The 19,814-nt window shown below is 34.1% G+C and overlaps 1 protein-coding gene across 22 annotated transcripts in view; it reads left to right on the plus strand.

The window, feature by feature from the left end:
* The window catches only part of LOC107144781 (tumor necrosis factor alpha-induced protein 8), a 314,538-nt gene that overhangs the window by 146,509 nt on the left and 148,215 nt on the right, over positions 1–19,814 (plus strand). For 20 of the 22 annotated variants that reach the window (XR_007343409.1, XR_007343404.1, XR_007343407.1 and 17 more), the window contains 5 exons: positions 1,461–1,521; positions 11,891–12,018; positions 16,964–17,056; positions 18,695–18,786; positions 19,702–19,754. Coding sequence is in view for 15 of the 22 variants with exons in the window: in XM_015488613.2 (XP_015344099.1) it covers positions 1,461–1,521; positions 11,891–12,018; positions 16,964–17,056; positions 18,695–18,786; positions 19,702–19,754 (427 nt within the window). In the remaining 7 variants the exon portion in view is untranslated. Of the gene's footprint in view, positions 1–1,460; positions 1,522–11,890; positions 12,019–16,963; positions 17,057–18,688; positions 18,787–19,701; positions 19,755–19,814 lie in introns of those variants that run through there. The other 2 variants (XM_048791995.1, XM_015488611.2) reach the window with 2 other exon arrangements.

Below are 19,814 nucleotides of genomic sequence, written 5' to 3' on the forward strand. Positions count from 1 at the left end.
TTTTTTTTTTTTTTTTTTTTTTTTTTTTTTTTTTTTTTTTGTCTTACAATGTTCAATATGTGTTTTCAGGAAAAAAAAAAATTGCTCCTTGGCGCACATGGCGCACACCTGTAATCCCATCGGCAAGGGAGGCTGAGGCAGGGGAATATCAAGTTCAAAGCCAGCCTCAGCAATGGCAAGGCATTAAGCAAGTCAATGAGATCCTGTCTCTAAATAAAATACAAAATAGGGCTGGGGATGTCACTCAGTGGTTGAGTGCCCCTGAGTTCAATCCTCTATACCCCCCCCCCAAAAAAAAAAAAAGATGAAAAAAAGAACAGGAACTTTTAGGCATCTTTAAGAGCATGGAATTTAAATATGAGGTTTAAACAAAAGTGATACTAATCAATTTTTCTCTTTATCTGGAGAATTGACAAAATATTTTTTTAATCCTATCATTCTACTGACTTATGAATACTAATACAAAAAAAGTATATTTGTTATAATCAACTTCTGCTGTTTGGGAGTATGATTGCATTCATATATATTCTAGTTTTTCTATCCCTCACCAGTTCTGCTGACCTAGTAGTCTCTTTTCTTCCTACCAACTCCTCATCTTCTATACAGATTTCAAGCTAATTGAACAATTTAATAGACCAAAGCTCAACAACAAAAAATCTACCTGAGACTTAGAATATCATGTAACTATAATTATGATGCAGTACAAGTAAGAAGTAGTCTACAAATTAAAAATTTCCCTTTAATTTTGTGTATTTTTAAAATTCTTATTTAACAAGCTAGTTAAATCATTCAAAGCATGATTTTTAAATGAGTTAATAGCTGGGTGTGGTGGCACATGACTTAATCCCAGCAGCTGGGAAGGCTGAGGCAGGAGGATTGCAAGTGTGAAGCAATTTAGCTAGTCCTAAGCAACTTAGCGAAACCCTGTCTCAAATATAAAGTAAAACAGGGCTGGGGATGTGACTCAGTGGTTAAGCGCCTCTGGGTTCAATTTCTGGTACTATAAATAAATAAATAAATAAATAATAAGATGAGTTAATTGTCCCAAACTATCAAAGTTAACTTGAATTTCTATTTATCTCTTTTATTTTCACATGCTTCTGTCTTTTTAACTTTATGTTATTCATGAATATTCCAGTAAATTTAGTACAATCAGAGAATTGGCAGGAGCACCATTAAACAACTTAATATTAATCTTAATGTTAATATGTTTAGTAAGTTTAGTATTCATAATGGAAGTTGTAAAGTCACATAAAAATAAATAATTGACTTTCCTGTCACTATTTTACTTTTTTATCTTATTCTATTTATTATCTTTTTTTTTTTTTGGTGTTGGATATTAAAACCAGGACTGCACATATGCTAGGCAAGAGCTCTACCACTGAGCTACACCCCCAGCCCTATATTTGAAATTCTTAATCTTTTTATTGAAACTATAAAATAATTTTTTTTTTTGCCAGATGATTAAGAAAGCCATTAATAATGTCAGAAGAATGACTTCACATCCAACTCTTCCTTACTGTAAGTTGACAATAATTAGCATTGATTCTTAATTTTATATGTACTTTGGACAATTTTTATTATAAGAAATTTATGGAAAACTTTTAGTTTCAATTGAAAGACATTTATTCTACTTTGATGGAGAATATTTTCTAGTAAATAAAATCTTCACTTGAAAATTGGATAAAAACAGAAAAAAGGTATTTTAATGAATTAATAGAGAAAGCGAGCTTAGTGCAGTAAATTGGGACACTTTGTCTTTTTAACATTTTTTGGGTTCCTTAGTGTTAAATTGTAGTTGATAATTATTGTTTTAATAAATAAGATTACTGCCGTCTTTCATTACACACATCTTTACCAGACCTTGGCCATTTATTGCATGATTATAATCAGTTTGTAATTTATTAACTTTTATAGTAAACATAGAAAATGGTTATTAGTCAACTCCTATATGGTAAGGTAGCATATGTATTTTTTTTTCATTTTTTTCTTCCTAGGTATCTCAAAATTTCTCTTTCATTAGCCAAGAACTTAATTTATGGGGAACTTTTTGGAGGTATTAACTGGTGGGTTGGAATTAATACTCATATTGTTATGTGAGTAACATAACATAACTCCTTTTTCTTCTGCTCCAGAGAATTTTTCAGAAATTAAACTAATGCATTCATTGTTTCCTGAATTGGAAAGCAACTGTTTCTCTACATATGAATTTTTTTTCCAACCTGAGCAATTATACAACTCTTTTAATACCAGTGGGACGTCTTTTAACTCATCTCAATTAATGACACTCTCTACTTAGAGTCAGATTCTACCAGTTAGGGACTTGGCCCAACAAGACTGCACTCAGTTACAGATACCCATCACAAGTATTGGCTTTTTGCCTATACTCTTCACATACTGGCTATAAGTTGGGAGTCCTATGACTCCCTCCTTGGGTTTGATTAATTTGCCAAAACAATTCATAGAACTCAGGAAAATACTTTATTTAAATTTGCTGGTTGTTTATTGTGTTAGTTAGGTTTTCATTGCTGTGACCAGAATACCTAACAAGAACAACTTAGAGGAGGAAAATTTTATTTTGGTTTATGGTTTCAGAGGTTCAGTCTATAGTGGGCCAATTCCATTACCCTGGCCCAAGGTGAGGCATAACATCATGGCAGAAGGCACGATGAAACCTACTCAGCTCATGGTGACTGGGAAGCAGAAAGAAAAAGAGGAAGAGGCTGCAGGGAGGAGGTCTCCAGTGATGCACCTCCCCAGACCATCCCCCCACCTGCCTACAGTTATTGTCTAGTTAGTCCATTCAAAGTAGGATGGACCGATTATGTTATAGCTCTCATAATCTAGTCATTTCACGTCTAAATATTCCTGCATTAGAGCTTTTGGGAGACACTCCCAAATTCATAGCATTTTGCCCCTGGCCCCCCCCCAAATTCATGTCCATCTCACAGTGCAAAATGCATTCAGTTCCTCTCCAAGAGTCCCTATAGTTTTAACAGTTCCAGCATTGCCCAAAAGTCTAACTCTAAATTCTCATCTGAGACTCAAGCTAAATTCCAAATCCCTTTACAAATTATAAGCAAGTTACATATATGCATGTGCAGTAGACAATGGCACAGAGTAAACATGCTCATTCCAAAATGGAGGAGTGGCAACATACACAGGAGGGATAGGGCAAAAGCAAGACCAAAACCCACCCAGGCAAACAGGCCAGGTAATTCTGCATATAGCTTCTAGGACACATGGCAACAAGGTATTCTCTGCACTGGACTGGGACGGCCCTGTCCTTTTGGCCTTGCTGTTTGCAGGGCACATGTGCTGTCTTTTAGACTGGTTCTTTCTTCAGCCAGCAGCTTTTCTCATTAAGCAGTTCATATGGCATCTCTTAATTCCTGGAGTCTCCATTGACTTTACTTTAACACCTTCATATATCACACTCTTAGGGACAGGTGCAGGGACACAGACACTGCTATACTTTGCCTGGCTTCTCACTGCCTTTGAAATCTGGTAGAAGCCTCCACGTTCCCTTAACTTAACTTTAGTATCCTGCATTCCTGCAGAACCAGCATCATGTAAATGATGCCAAAGTTTGCCTCCAGCTTGGAGCTGTAGCTTGGTGCCCTGGAATCACAGCTGCAGCAGCCTCTGAGTACCTGGGCAGCTGAGCATGGAGAAACAACTCCCTAGGACCCCAAGTGTAAGCAGGTTGCCCCTAGAATCTGTTCTCAAAGGAGATTTTCCTTTACAACCTTGAGCCTGCAGTGGGTGCGATCTTGCAAATTCCTAAATTGCCCTCAAGCCATTTTTTTCCTATTGTGTCTTTGTAAAGTTCTTAACGTCTCTTTAGTAGCTATGATCTCTTCAACACTCACAACTTTCTTGACTTAAGTTTTCTTTCACTGTTCTGGACAAAAGGATTTTTTAAAAACCCTTGGGCTCTTCTTTCTGCTCCTGATTCTCACAGTAAACCTAGCAAGAAGCTACCAGCAAAATCTGTGCTACTACCTTAATGCTGCGCTGCCTTGAAATTTCTTCTACTGGATTTCTTCTATCACCTTTAAATTTGGCCTCACCTAACATCTCAAGACACTAGCAAAATGTGGACAAGTTCTTTGCCAGAATATAATACAGATGGCCTCTAGTCTGATTCCTAGTAGAATCCTCATTGAAACCTCAGAAGTACAATCTTTATTGTGTGCATTCTTACCATATTCTGTTCTGAGCTTCCACTGGAATCTCCCAGTATGCTCTGTTTACAACATTGACTTCTCCAACCTCCATCTCCAAACATATGCAAACCTCTCCTGCAAACCAGGTCCAAAGATTCTGAACCACATGGTTAGGTTAGGCATAGCAACTATGCCACTCATGATACTAATTTCTGTATTAGTTTGGTTTTTGTCACTGTGACCAGAATACCTCACAAGAACAACTTAAAGGAGGAAAAGTTTATTTTGGCTCACAATTTTAGGGATTCAGTTCATTGTGGGCCAACTCCACTGCTCCAAAGTGAGGTATAACATCATGGCAGAAGAGTGCAGTGGAGGAAAGCTACTTAGCTCACAGAAGCCATGAAGCAGAGAAAGAGGAAGGGGCCACAGGAAATATGAACCCTTCCAGGGCACACCCCCTAGTGAACCATCCCTCCAGCCATGTCCCACCTGCCAATAGTTACTACCAAGTTTGTCCATTCAAAGTAGGATGGAGTAATTAGGTTACACCTCTCATAATCTAGTTATTTCACTTCTGAATATTCCTGTATTAACTTAGGAACATTTGGGAGACACCTCATATTCAAATCACAATGATTTTAAAAGAATATTATAAAGTATACTAAGGAAGAAATATGTAGAGCAAGATACAGAAGAGTCCCGAGGGCAGGGACTTCTATTTCCCTGGAGTTGGGGTAGAAAGTACCACCTTCCTAGCATTTGGATACATTTACCAACCAAGTAGCTCATCAGGTCTTGTTCAGGAGTTTTTTATAGAGTTTAGTCTTCATATAAGGACTACAGCTTATCACTCTAACAGCTACTTCCATTTTTTCAAACAATAATTAGGACCAATTTATTTGCAAAATAAGCCTAGTGTCATTAAACTTGACCTGATTATTTATATAAGTACAGCAAGAATAGACTGATTGCACATACTTTTTTTGAAGTCTGCTTTGTGGGAACACTAACAAGGAATCTTGGGGCTGGAGATACAGCTCATAGGTATTGCACTTGCTTAGCATGTGGAAGGCCCTATGTTTGATCCCCAGCACCACACACAAACACTAAAGTACAGTAAGGCATCTCATATGAGACTTCAAAAACCTTTAGAGGTTAGAAAACCAACCCAAGGACTTTGCCTTCAGTTGTATACATTTGGATGAATCCCTCTCTTCTCAAGGTCTGAAATATCCTGGGATTCCTACCCAGAAGTGGTAATCCTTACTTACCTGTAAGGCAACCATGTCAATGAACTATGTACACACAGTAGTAAGCCTGTGTGTGTGTGTGTTATTTCAAATTGCTTTAAAATTATCTAATCATCTGATTCTATGCATTCTCAATGACTTGTTAATGTAACGAATGCTTTCAGTTTTGTACTGTTACAAAAAGACATCTTTTTTCCCAGTGCTAGGGATCAAAAACCCAAGGCCTCACTAAGCAAGCACTCTGCCAATGAACCAGCCTCAGCCCCAGAAAGAAAATTCTTATTGAACCTGTGCAAATATCTATATTGCTATGAAGATAAGAATACTCAATAATACCTTTCAAATTCTGGAGGGATCAAGTAGGGAGAAAACATGACTTTTCTTCTTCATTCACAAAAGTGTACTATACAAAATTTCTATAAACTGTTATTACCCTAAAGAAAAGAAAGTATTCCTGAAAACAAAACATTAAAGAAGAAGCAGTGTTTCAAACAAAATAAATCTTTAAAAAACAAAATTTTTTTATTTGATTTTTCAGTCCCATGTCATAAATTCTTGATCTTCATTAGCAATTTCCTGAATCTTCAGTTTTTCCTATTAGAGTTCTGGACATTCTCATCTACTCTAGTGGTATGATCTTAAAGTTACCAGGAATATGTATGTTTGAGAAACTTCCATGAATCTCCTTGAAGATAGACTACTTAAAAGTTGTAATTGTTTGTAAAAGCTTTCAGGAAAGCATCAGGGTAAAATGATTAACTGTTTCTCAATGACAAAAATCATGACCATCATTAAAAATTTGATGATAATCAATTTATTATATTAATAACACAGTTGACAAGGAGATTATTTCTATGGCATAAAACATTTTAATATTACTGAAAATATGAATGAAAACATTATACCAGGTCATATCAGGTTTCTAGAAATTTCATAAAATTTCTGGAATACTTTGTAACATTTACCCAAGCATAAGCTAAGATTAAATATCATCTTTACTTGACAGTGCTTCTCGAGCAATTTCACATAGTAAATCAGCCTAATTATTTTAATATCACTCTTTTTATAGGTCTAGGGAACAAATCTTTCAAGGTGTTCCAGGGACCCTCAAAATTTCTAAAGATACTTTGAGGCCAAAAGATTTAATTTAGGGTTTTATTTGGAAAAGATTGTCAAGAATATCAATTTAAAACACATAATTAAAATAGTATCACAGGTTGCTATGAGATAAATATTCATTTAGACAAAGTAGTAACTAAAAGATTTCAAAGGCAAATACAAAAAATTACATAGATGTAGAAAAACACCTCAGCTTTTTAATATTGAGAAGTTGTAGTCTTACTAATCAAAGACCTAATAAAGACAACATTCTGAAGCACAGGAGATTATCTTGATAAAACACACAATCTTAATTTAGCTAGGTTTCTAAAATTTAAAAAAGAATCTTTCACAATCTCATCAAGAATAAACCAAGGGCTGGGGTTGTGGCTTAGTGGTAGAGTGCTTGCCTAGCACGAGTGGGTGGGTTCCATCCTCAGCACCACATGAAAATAGATGAATGAGGGGCTGGGGTTGTAGCTCAGTGGTAGAGAACTTGCCTAGCATGTGTGAGGCCCTGGGTTTGAGTCTAAGCACCACATATAAATAAGTAAAACAAAGGTTCATTTATAACTAAAATAAATATATATTTTTAAAAGTAGATGAATAAAGGTATGGTGTCCATATACAACATAAAAATATGTTTAAAAAAAAAAAGAATAAACCAAGCCAGGCACCATGGTGCACACCTGTAAACCCAGCAGCTTGGGAGGCTGAGGCAGGAGGATTTCAAGTTCAAAGCTAGCCTCAGAAAAAGCAAGACACTAAGTAACTCATTGAGACTTTGTCTCAAAATAAAATACATACAAAACAGTGCTGGGGAATGTGTCTGGGTGGCTGAGTACCTCAGAGTTCAATCCCCAGTGCCGGAAGAAAGAAAAAGAGGGAGAGAGAAGGGGAGGGGAGGGGAGGGAACAATAAACCAAAAATAATTAAGAAAGCATTGCACTAATAGACTTTTTAATCTCATTATTCCTTTAATAAGATAAAATAGGGGCAGAAGCTGTGGCTCAGCGGAAATGCACTTGCCCGGCATGTGTGAGGCACTGGGTTCCATTCTCAGCACTGCATAAAAATAAATAAAATAAAGGCCTATCAACAAGTTAAAAAAAAAAAGATTTTAAAAGAAGATAAATAATGTATATAAATACACTCAAATCTTAGCCAATTTGACCATACTTAAATTCCTTTCAAATTCCTCTTCCCCAAACTTTTATACAGTGTTCTTTTATATATCTGAATATGTACCCTATATGCCTCCTTTTTTTCTAATGTTTTCCCAACTTTAAGATAAAAGTTATTCTCTCCTTTAGCAAAAACATACTTGTCATAAATCAGAGCTTCATCTACCAAAAACATGTCATACTTTCTTTTCACACAGAATTGTTGCTTTTATTTTTCTTGGTAGTTTTAATTACAAATTAGAATTCTTAATTTTTTCCAGTAAGTTCTGGTAAAAACTAGGAAGAACATATTTTTGTACAGTCACAGAAGCATTTTATAGTTTGGTAAATCTGTAAACCACCCTTTCATACTGTACAGAAGCACGTTCTTTCTCATAGTACAACTTTTCAGTATGGCACAGGACATATTTACTAAAACCTCAATATCTGTAGTTCTGTAATAAGAACCCAAAAATTATATAAGCCTAGGTAAAGCGGTAAAGCAATTAATGTTTTAGTATTTCACCTTATATAGATGATCCAGATATTCAGTAAATATTCAGCAATTAATTTCACTTAAAGGGCGTAAGTTGCCAAAGGATTTTGGGAAACTCATTGGGGTAGTTTTAACACCAGACAAGGACAGCTATTACCAAGTTATTTTTCTTGCTGACAAATTTTGTAACAATGATAACATGAACTTATTTGACTAATAAACCCAGGTAAAATAAAAATTGAATATCAGATTACATGTAAGGTTGACAACCTTGAAGATGAGTTTTTAATCTACACACTTAAATTATCTTTTATTTGCCAAAGATTATCTATGGTCATGTGACTTTGAAGAACACTTGAGTCAGTCTTTTTTTCTTTTTTTTGTAGTTGCTGATAGACCTTTATTTTATTAATTTATATGCAGTGCTGAGAATCAAGCCCAGTGCCTCATACATGCCAGGCAAGTGTGCTACCAAGGAGCCACAGCTCCAGCCCATTGAGTCAGTCTTTTTTTAAGAGTTTAAGGAATATTTAATTTTTATAAGAGCTGACTTTTATTAAAGGCACTATTACAGATTAATTTTGGGAAGATTATCATCTGAAGGTAGAAAAAATAACACAATTTATGAAATACCTCCAGATTTACATACACATAAAGGAAGAACAGATCCTATAGCATTCATTCCAAAATTTTACCCATTTGCCAGATACAGACCCACTAAAAATTTATGAAAAAAAAAGTAGTTCATATAAAGAATAACTGGGGACTGGGATATGCTCAGTGGTAGAGCACATTCTTAGTACATAAGGGCCTTGGTTTGATTTCCTATACAAAATTAGAAAAAAGATGTCTCCTTTGCTTTTTTGCCTTTTATAAGGAATTTTTTTTTCGAAAAGCAATCTCTTATTCATTCCTTTCAGTGGTTTCTGTGTTCCAACCAAAAGGTACATCCCTCTGTTTCTAAGGCATCAGGGATCCCCTTTTTTCCAGTGTATCCTATAGATGAACAGTTTTGTCTTTGTTAAAACTTACCCATTATGGCCACCATAATTCTAAATTGTCTTTCATAAGGTTTATGCATTTTTCTAGAAAAACATAGGTTCTCAGTTAATTTTTCTTCTACATAAAAGTAACTAGAATTTGAAGTGGAGGAGTTCTAGACTCCTGAATTCACATGAACACACAATTCCCTGTCTTACAACTTTATCAACCTGAGGCCTCCTACTGGACCAGAACAGTTTATATCACACTCCATCTGTCTTATAGACCTTGTCTAGAATAGAAGTGCTTAAATTGGAGAGCCCATGATGAAAGTTGCAGAGCTCAGATCCAAGAGGGCTGTTTTAGTCAGCTTTTTCACCACTGTGACTAAAGGACTTGACCAGAAAAACTATAGGGAAGAAAAAGTTTATTTGGGGGCTCACAGTTTCAGGGGTCTCAATCCAAAGACAGCAGACTTCATTCCTCAGGGCTCATGGCAAAGAGTGTGGCAGAGGGAAGCAACTCACATGTTGATCAGGAAACAGAGAGGTCTCCACTTGCCAGATAGAAATATATAGCCCAATTACCACTTCCTCCAGCCACATCCTACCACTTCAATTACTCTATCCCTATCAGGGGACTAATTCACTGATTCGGTTAAGACTTTTATAACCCAGTCATTTCTCCTCTGAACCGTCTTGCATTGTCTCACACATGAGCTTTTGGGGGACACCACATCTAAATCATAACAAGTGCCTACAAATGTGCAGCAAGAAGCAGTGAGCAAAAGGAGCTCAGTAGAATCTGTGCCTCAGTAGAATTCATTGTCCCTGGGGGTCATGATCAGGGAATCTCCCTGGTATCTCCCTTTTGACACCAGAACTAGTAAAAGATAAACTTAGGCACATTAAAATGCTAACAAGTTTACTTGAGCATTCGGCTTAAATTCATGAATCAGACAGAACCAAACCACAGGTGGCTCAGGGCTTCACTGAGATGAAGGGAAATTTTTAAAGTATTTGAGGAAGCAAAGCAAAAATAAATTTGGTTGATTAAAATGCAGAGTCCTTGAGGTTAGGTGGCAGTTTTTATTTGTAAAGCCTATGGTTAGAGATTTATTTGAGTTTTGTTTAATTAAGCTTAAGTTTTATTTTATTGTTGTATATTGAGTTGGGTTTCAGTTGGCTCATTCAGGAACTCAAGGCCCTACCGCCATCTCAGCATGTACGTTGTTTATTTTTTCAACACTATAAATAATGCTAGAAAAATGTAAGTGCTTTTTAAACATAGCTAGTCCAATTTTTTAAATTAAGTTAATCAAAACTATTAGAGAAACAGGGAAGAGTTAATATTACCAGTCTCAAGAAATTCTGTCTATGCAAATTAAAACTACACTCAGATTTCATCTTAATCTAGTCAGAATGGCAATTATCAAAAATATAAGTAACAATAAATGTTGGCAAGAATGTGAGGGGAAAGGTACATTCATACATGGCTGGTAGAACTACAAATTGGTGCAACCACTCTGGAAAGCAACATGGAGATTCCTCAAAAACTTGGAATGGAATCACCATTTGACCCAGTTATCTCACTTGTTGACATATACCCAATGGACTTTAAAATCAGCATCACTATAGTGACGCAACCACATCAATGCTTATAGCATGCATTTCTCAATGGCTAAACTATGAAACTAACCTAGGTGACCTTCAGTAGATGAATGGATAACAAAAATGTGATTATATATATACACACACACACATATATACACACACACACATATATGTATAAAGAAAATGTGATATATATATATACACACACACACATACATATACATATGTGCACACACAATGAATATTACTCAGCCATAAAGAAGAATGAAATCATGGCATTTGCCAGAGAAATTGATGGAACTGGAGACTATTACACTAAGTGAAATAAGCCCATCCCAAAAACACAAAGGCCAAATGTTCTTTCTGATATACAGATGCTAACACACTTTAAGGGGGGTGGGTGGTTCATTGGACTAGACAAAGGGGAATAAAGGAAAGGGATAGGGGTGAGAAAGATAGTAGGATGAATCCAAAATAACTTTCCTATGTTCATATATGAATACATAACCAGTGTAACTCCACATCATGTGCAACCATAATAATAGGAAGTTATATTCCGTGTATGTATAGTATGTCAAAATACACTCTACTGTCATGAATATCTGAAAAGAACTAATAAAAAATTTCCTCAAAACTAAAAAAAAATAATTCTTTGTATTTCTATTGTTAAAAATTCTTTTTTTTTTCTCCACCCTACCACCCCTTCCTGATGGCAAAACATTTCAAACCAGTTGAAGTTTATTTATTTTAAATGCTTGGTAAAGAATTAAAGAAAGTTAGCTAATAAATGTGACTAGCAAAGTGCTGGATGTCTTTATATACATTAACATAATTTATTACCCTCCCGTACCACATTAATACTGATAATTACAATTAACATAAATTGGGTTTGATAATGTATATTTCTGAGTGCTTTATATAAATGATCTCATTTACTTCTCATTATCCAATTAATTCTGTGAATTAAACTTCATATGAAGATAAATTTATATAAATTGATTATGATTTGCTTCCTAAGTTTTTCTTTGATAAAGATTTCTTGTACTGGATAAAAATAAATAAATTTTTCCAAAGATTCTTAAAATGAACTTGAAATTTTTGTCATCTTATAATACAGATCTGACAGGTGCTCAAGATGGGAGTGTCAGAATGTTTGAATGGGGCCATTCTCAACAAATAACCTGTTTTCGATCTGGCGGCAATTCAAGAGTTACAAGAATGAGATTTAACTATCAGGGAAATAAGGTAGTGTGTAAAATGGAAATGGGAAAAGAGGCTTGATTGTGTTGGGGGTTTATAAATATCACTAGTTTGAGTTTCTGAAGAGAATAACTCAGTAAATCAATAATAATGCTTTAATCTTATATGAATTCTTTGTTTTTTAAATTCTAGCCAAAAAGTACATTTAAATTTATTTGGTTCTTCCTGGATATATGCTGTAAATATGTCGACTAAAATTAAAAGTTGCCTTAGGACCAATGATTATAGGCCTATCGTATATTACACATTTTTTTATTTATTAAATGTTGATTTCTTTATCCCTGGTAATCTACTTCAACTATGATCCAGCACCAAACAGCAAGTTGCATTTGGGAACTTGGTAGAAGTACATTTTACAGGCTTCTCTTCAAACTTACTGAATCACCATCTGCATTTTAAATAGATACTTTTGTGATTTGTATACTTATTTAAGTTTTGAAAAACACTGCTCTAGAACCAAGATATTAGCAAACTGTGATCTAGCCATCTATTTAGTAAATAATCTTATCACAGTTAATCCAACTATTGTTTGTTTTCTTTGGCTATTTTCCACTGTAACAGCGGAGTTCAGGAGGACAAAGACCTTATAGTGGGCAAGCTAAAATATTTATTTTGTAACCTTTAAAGAAAAAGTTTGCTGAACCTGCCTCCTCTAGAACATCCCTTACCTTCATTTCCCCCTTTCTCTGCTTTCTTCAAATTGCCTCTCTGCTCCTCATATCTCAGTTGCACTTTAAATAATCATTATAAAGCAAATCAGCCTCTTCTTTGTCTTCAAGTCCGTAATCCACTAAAAATTACTCATGTAGACCCTAGCTGATGGTATATCTACTTTTCTTTCCCCTAAGTCTCTCAGTCTTTAACCTTCCTCACATGTTGCTTGTATAATTATGTGCTACAACCTTTTGTTTACTCTTTGTCACATAGCTTTATTTCCATTTTACAAAAGTCAGTATTGTTTAATTTAGTTGTGAAATCATATTTGGAGAGTTTATTTCTTAATGCCAATTAGCAACATTTTTTGTTCCCTAGTGGGAAATTAAAAATCTATTGTAGAAACCAGTATAATTTGTATCAGTTAAGCATTGCTAATCTGAAATCTGAAATGTTCCTAAATCTCAAACGTAATTAGCAACAAATGAGCATTCCTAATCTGAAAATCTAAAAATGTGAAATGCTCTGAAAGTACTTTTGAGCACTTTAGGTTGCTGGTAAAGTTTTGGACTTAGGAGCATTTTGGATGTCAGATTTTCAGATTAAGGTTACTCAGCTAGCATAATCTATGCAAATATTCCAAAATCTGAAATACTTCTGGTCCAAAGCATTTTTGATAAGGCATACTCAACCTGTATTCTCGTTTGTGTTCCTTATCATTATCCTTTATATATTCATAATTTTCCAATTTGTTGTCAATACTGCATTATTCCTAATAGTCTCTATAAATAGATCATCTTGTCAACAAAATTGCATAACAAGCAGCATAGTTACCTAGCTGCAATATAGGTAAGATCATATTTTTTTTTAAGAATCCTTCAAGACAACTTCATGTCAAAATTTTTAGCATGATATTTAAGACCTTCTAAAATCTTATTTTTCAGCTTTAATTCTCAGTACAGTCTTCCACATGAGCTATTTTAAGGCTTGACAGGCAGAGAACTTACTGTACATTTACCTCCATCATGAATCCCAAATACCTAAGCATCCTCTCCATTTGATTGTCGTCTACCGATAGAAATAGACAGCAAAACTTCAACAAGGACAGTAGAACAGGGAAGAATTCTTGGAAAATTAAAAACATGATTCCAAAAAATTGTGTTCAGTCATTGAACTGAATCTAAAGTATTAAGTGTAAGAATGTTTAAAGCAGCACTTTTTTTCTTTTTTTAAATTTATTCTCTTTAGATACATAACACTGGAGTGTATTTTGATATGTACATACATGGAGTATAACTTCCCAATCTTATGGTTGTACATGATGTTGAGTTACCCTGGTGGTGTGTTCACATATGAACATAGGAAAATTATGTCCAATTCATTCTATTGTCTTTCCTGTTCCCCTCCCCCATACCTTTCCTTCATTCCACTTTGTCTAATCCATTGTACACCGTCCCATTTATTGTGGGGCATCTGCATATCAGAGAAAATAATCGGCCTTTGTTTTGGGGGGATTGGCTTATTTCACCTAGCATGATAGTCTCCAGTTCCATCCATTTACCAGCAAATGCCATAATTTCATTTTTCTTTATCCGTTGCATCTTTGAAGGTCATCTAGGTTGGTTTCATAGCGTGGCCATTGTGAACTGAGATGCTATAAACAGTGATGTGGCTAAAGCACTACTTTTTGTAATGGGATAAATTGAAAACTGTTTATAAGAGAAAAAAGCAACACAGTTCATTGGAAGAACTGAATAGCACAACAGAAATAGTTAAAAATCATGTTTATGGGTCTGGGGTTGTAGCTCAGTAATAGAGCATCTGCCTAGCATGTGTGAGGCACTGAATTCGATCCTCAGCACCACATAAAAATAAATAAATAAAATAAAGGTATTGTGCCAATCTACAATTAAATATATTTTTTTAAAAAAATTATGTTTATGGGGCTGGGGTTGTGGCTCAGCGGTAGAGCACTTGCTTCGCACATGCAAGTCACTGGGTTCGATCCTCGCCACCACATAAAAATAAATAAGTGAAATAAAGGTATTGTGTCCAACTATAACTAAAAAATAAATATTTTTAAAAAATCATGTTTATGATTGGGAAGCACAAATTAATAAATTATCCTATGATAAAAATGTCTCAGGAAATATTCTAGAAGAAGAAGAAAAAAACAAAATAATGAAGGAAAAGCAATATTCAAAGAAATAAAGAATAATTCCCCAAAGCAAAGAACAGAACGTTGTAGGAGAAAGAGCCTGATAAGTACTATGTGGGGGGGAAGTATTGAAAAACAACATATATTCACATACATCCTGGTTGTTTTGTTATTGGATTTTTAAATTGAAGGATGAAGAAAAATACTATAAGCTCCTATGACAGAGTAGTGGTATGCATAGTTATTTACAACCTCCACCTTTCAAACTAATGGCATCAATTCACTCAAAGATTAATTTGACCATAGAGCATTATCCACAGAATTCTCTGATAAACAAGAATGGGACCTGAATTGAAGTCCATCCAAATTATCAAAGTTGATGACTAATAATACATGTGTCCTCTCTCTAAAGAACATACTTTATTTATTCAGAAAGTAGAAAAAAATAAGAAATATAAATCCTGGAAAAATACTTGTAAAATACCTGTATTCTATGGGTTAATATTCCTAATTTTAGCCCTATTAATTTTTTAATGGACCAATAATTTAGTAGAGATATAGACTAACAATAGTAATAATTTATGAAAAGTCTGTGCATAGTCAGTAACCTTCACTAATAATTGAACTCAAAATTAAAGTTTTTTTGTACAAAATTGACAAATATTTCAAATTTTAATACTATTTAGTGTTACCTAAGAAAAAAAATTGGTGTGAATTCATATTTCCACTTAGGATTTAATTTTGCCTTCATCTCTCAATTTTAAATGACAATTTTTGACCAAGCCTTCCCAATTCTGAATATCTATCACATAGTTATGAAAAGGCATATCTGATTGATTGTATATTATCTTCTGAAAAGTGTTCAGTTCCTTGGCCCATTTGTTGATTGGCTTATTTTTTTTTTGGTGTTAAGTTTTTTATATTTCCTAGATGATGGGCATGTGGTAAAAAATTTGCTCCCCTTCTGTAGGCTCTCTATTCACCTCGCTGATTGGTTGTTTTTCTGAGAAGAAGCTTTTCAGTTTGAATCCATCCCATTTGTTGATTTTTAAATTTATTTCTTGTACTATAGGAGTCTTATTAAGGAAGTCGGGGCCTAATCTGACATGGTAAAGATTTGGGCCTACTTTTTCTTCAGTTAGGTGCAGGGACTCTGGTTCAATTCCTAGGTCCTTGATCACTTTGAGTTGAGGTTGTGCATGGTGAGAGATAGGGGCTTAGTTCCATTTAGCTGCATATCGATTTCCAGTTTTCTCAGCACCATTTGTTGAAGAGGCTGTCTTTTCTCCAATATATGTTTTATAAACTATAAGGGGAAAACACAGAGCTAGATTTGTCTTGACATAGAAATATAATAAATGAAAATGGAACTGTGGAACTATATATTACAATCCCATTTGTTATTTTAAAATGCTGTATGTAAATGTTTAAATATTCATAGAAAGAAATCTTAAACAACATCAAATGGTCGTAGTAGGTATTAGATCTGGAAGGAGGAGAGGACAAGGGTCCAAAATAAACATGTGTTTTACTTATATACTTTACATAAGCATACACAATTTTTACAATTTAAATAAAAAATATTTTAGCTGTCTTACTCATCCTGGAAGATCTTTACATACTCCTTTATTGAATTATGTTAATGTCTTCCTAATTATAATTAGTCCTAAGCTCCCGTAGTAGAATTCTTTTAATGTGACAATCCTTATTTCACTTTCTACTCTTAACATGTTTTCCTTGTTTTATGTTTCTGAAAGTTCTTATTTTGTCCTTTTCAGAAATGTTTTCTGTCTTACATATGACTTAAACTTGGTCATATGTAAGTTTAGTAGTAATGTACTTTTTTGGAGTATTTATAGAGAATATATAGGTGATGCTTTAGATTACTATAATTAAAGGGGTATCTGGTGTTTGTTTCCTTTTTGTCTACCCTGGCATATTGTTTAAGCAGAAGCTAAATGTTATTTTTGAGCTAGATTCATGCATAGGTGAAGTAAAATTTTGAACAATATTTCAGTTTAATATTTAAGCAAAAGTATGACTGTCACAGTGAAGATAAGTTTAAATATGTGCTTTTGTATTAAACATTTAAAATTTTTTAAATATTTTTTCTCCAAGTTTGGAATAGTTGATGCTGATGGATATTTAAGTTTGTATCAAACAAACTGGAAATGTTGTCCAGTTACTGGGAGCATGCCTAAGCCATACCTGGTAAGCCAAGATTTCCTACCTATATAATAAATTTGAATTTTTATTTTAAAGAAACCAAGAATGTATTTGAGACAAGATATATTCAAGTAAAATCTGTGCAGTGTTATGTACTCCCAGTCACTTTATATAGGCTCCTGTCCTTGTATTATGTTTAAATTGTTCTGTGAAACATAAAAATCCTTCATCTCTGATAATTTGGAAAGTTAATATGTACAGAACTAACATGGTACCTCCAGAGACCCATGCAATGTATATATTACCTACATGGAATGATTGTCATATCAGTGCATCTGATTTTTCCCTGCAGTCCTGCTTCTCCACAAAGTAGAAAGATTATATTGTAACTTGTTTTTCTATTTCCCCTCCTTTTTTTTTTTCGTGTGTGTGTGTGTGTGTGTGCACGCGCGCTGCGGAATAAACACAGGCCTCATACATGCTAGACTAGTGCTCTGCCACTGAGCTAAACCCATGGCCCATTTGTCTGTCTCTTTTTAAATGAAATATTGAGGTATCTCTATTCAGTGCTATGTAGACTTAACCTTCTGTGGCTTCAAAGAACACTGTATTAATATTTAATACATTCTTCAGTAAAGCCCTTTACAGAAGTAAACAATACGTATCTGGAAGAAGTTAAGAATATAGCTAGGATTCCAGTAATTCATTCAAGGTTAAGTGCTAGAATACAATATTAAGTAAAAGTATGCAAGTGACAGTTGGTTAGGATACATTAAAAGAACTTTAGTTTTGTTTGTTTTTTTTCTTTATGTTTTTACTAAGCCAACAGATTTAAATTTTGGTCCTCAAAGAGTCTGCCTTTTTTTTTAATTGATTAAACTTTTATAATTTATCAAGTTATTAGTTGATGGAATATTGAGAACTACTGTAAATTTTCTAGTTTTGGTGATTTAGTAATTTTTATTCATAGATTTGAACAATTTCTTATAAGTTTAAATGTTTCTGAAAAATATGTGATGTCAGGTTAACAAAGGTTAATTCAAAGCTAATCTAAAATCCTGCTTTCTATCTTTTCCTAAGACAGAAAAATTCACTAAATATACCAGAGGAAATATTTAAAGTTTAACATCCTTATGTTTACCTTTGAAGTTTTGGTCAAACAAAAGTGAAGGGCTTGGGCTTTCAGTGTAGCTCAGTGCTAGAGTGTTTGCCTAACATGCATGATGTACTGGGTTCATTCGTTAGCACCACAGGAAAAGTAAAAAAGTGAAGGGCTTCATAAAGTATCATGACATACAGTCTAGTTAAATGGTGCAGGAAAAGTGTGCATGTGTCTGTGTGTATCTGCATCTGTGAAAGAGTAGAAGGTCTAGAGGGTGTAGCTCAGTAGTGGAACACTTACTTGCCCTGCACAAAACCCTGGGTTTGATCTCCAGCACCAAAAAGAGAGAGAGAGAGAGAGATAAGAAACAAATGTGATAAAATGTTTAAAAATGCTGAATCTGAGAGAAGGATATGTGAAAGTTCTCTGGGCTACTTTTACAACTTTTCTAAAGTTCAGAGGATAAAAAGAAAAGGTTTAAGAAAGTCATAAACTGTATGATCACTTTTTGAATAATACATCTACCTGGTTATGAAATTTTTAGTGACAACAGTAACATTTATTGTTTATAACCATTCCAGACTTGGCAGTGTCATAACAAAACAGCCAATGATTTTGTCTTCGTTAGTTCCTCTTCTCTGATAGCCACAGCTGGTCTTTCAACTGATAATCGGTAAGAGATGATAGCTGAAACTGAATCGTATATGTATAGCTGATTTTTTTTATTGCTCTATGTCCTTGTTCCTCAAGAATAATTATGCCTTTAGATATTTTTTTATTAAAAAGACAATTACTTAGAACATTTTTAATGTCCTACTTGTAAAGTTAGGGAGAAAATAATTTGGTTATTAGTAGGATGTACTTTGTATTATTTTCTATGTATTTAAAAAGCTTGAGACAAAAATAGACTCATTATTTATTGGTCATGTCATTTAGTTAACTTAGTTAATCCACCGTGGTCCTATTTGGTAGATAGATATGACTTTCACAACAAGAAAATAGGACTCAAAAAGACTCAGTTTTCTAATATCTAATCCATAGCAGCCCACTTCCCTTCACCCCGCCTCTGCAAAAAGCTAAATTCTCTCCTTTTCATCTAGAACAACTGAATTCTGAGGTCAAGGCACACTGAGGTTACTGAGCTTTTTATATTTATCTGAAAGGCCTCAGTTTTCACTAGAAACTAGTTTTTAGGACTGTAGAGTCTTCAGCCTATCTTCCATAGAAATTCCTTACATATATTGATGCCTCTTTATATCAGAAATTTTTCTTTGTGTTCAAGAAAGTTCAGTGTCTTTTTGCCATTTGTTTATGTCATTTCACCTGATAATCAAAGTAGTTTCTATATTCACCCTTTATTTGATATTAATGTAACTACCTGTTAAGCTGAAGTTACGCAGTTTTATAAAATAATAGTTTTTAGTTTTTTTGTAAAATGATTATGTAAGCTTGTTGGTTTGTGTTTGATACTTTTATAAATTTAAGAACATTCTTTGAGAGAGTCATGTTATTTCATTTACATGAGACATACTTATTTTTTATTCTGTTAACTTTCTATGTCACTCAAAAAGTAATCTTTTTTTTCCAGAAACATATGTTTGTGGGATACTCTCGTAGCACCTGCCAATAGTTTAGTCCATGGTAAGTTTTTTAGTTGTGGGGGGTTTTGTTTTGTTTTGTTTTGTTGTTGTTTGTTTGTTT

The sequence above is a fragment of the Marmota marmota genome, unplaced genomic scaffold (assembly GCF_001458135.2).
Source record: "Marmota marmota marmota unplaced genomic scaffold, marMar, whole genome shotgun sequence".
Taxonomy (NCBI): Eukaryota; Metazoa; Chordata; class Mammalia; order Rodentia; family Sciuridae; genus Marmota; species Marmota marmota.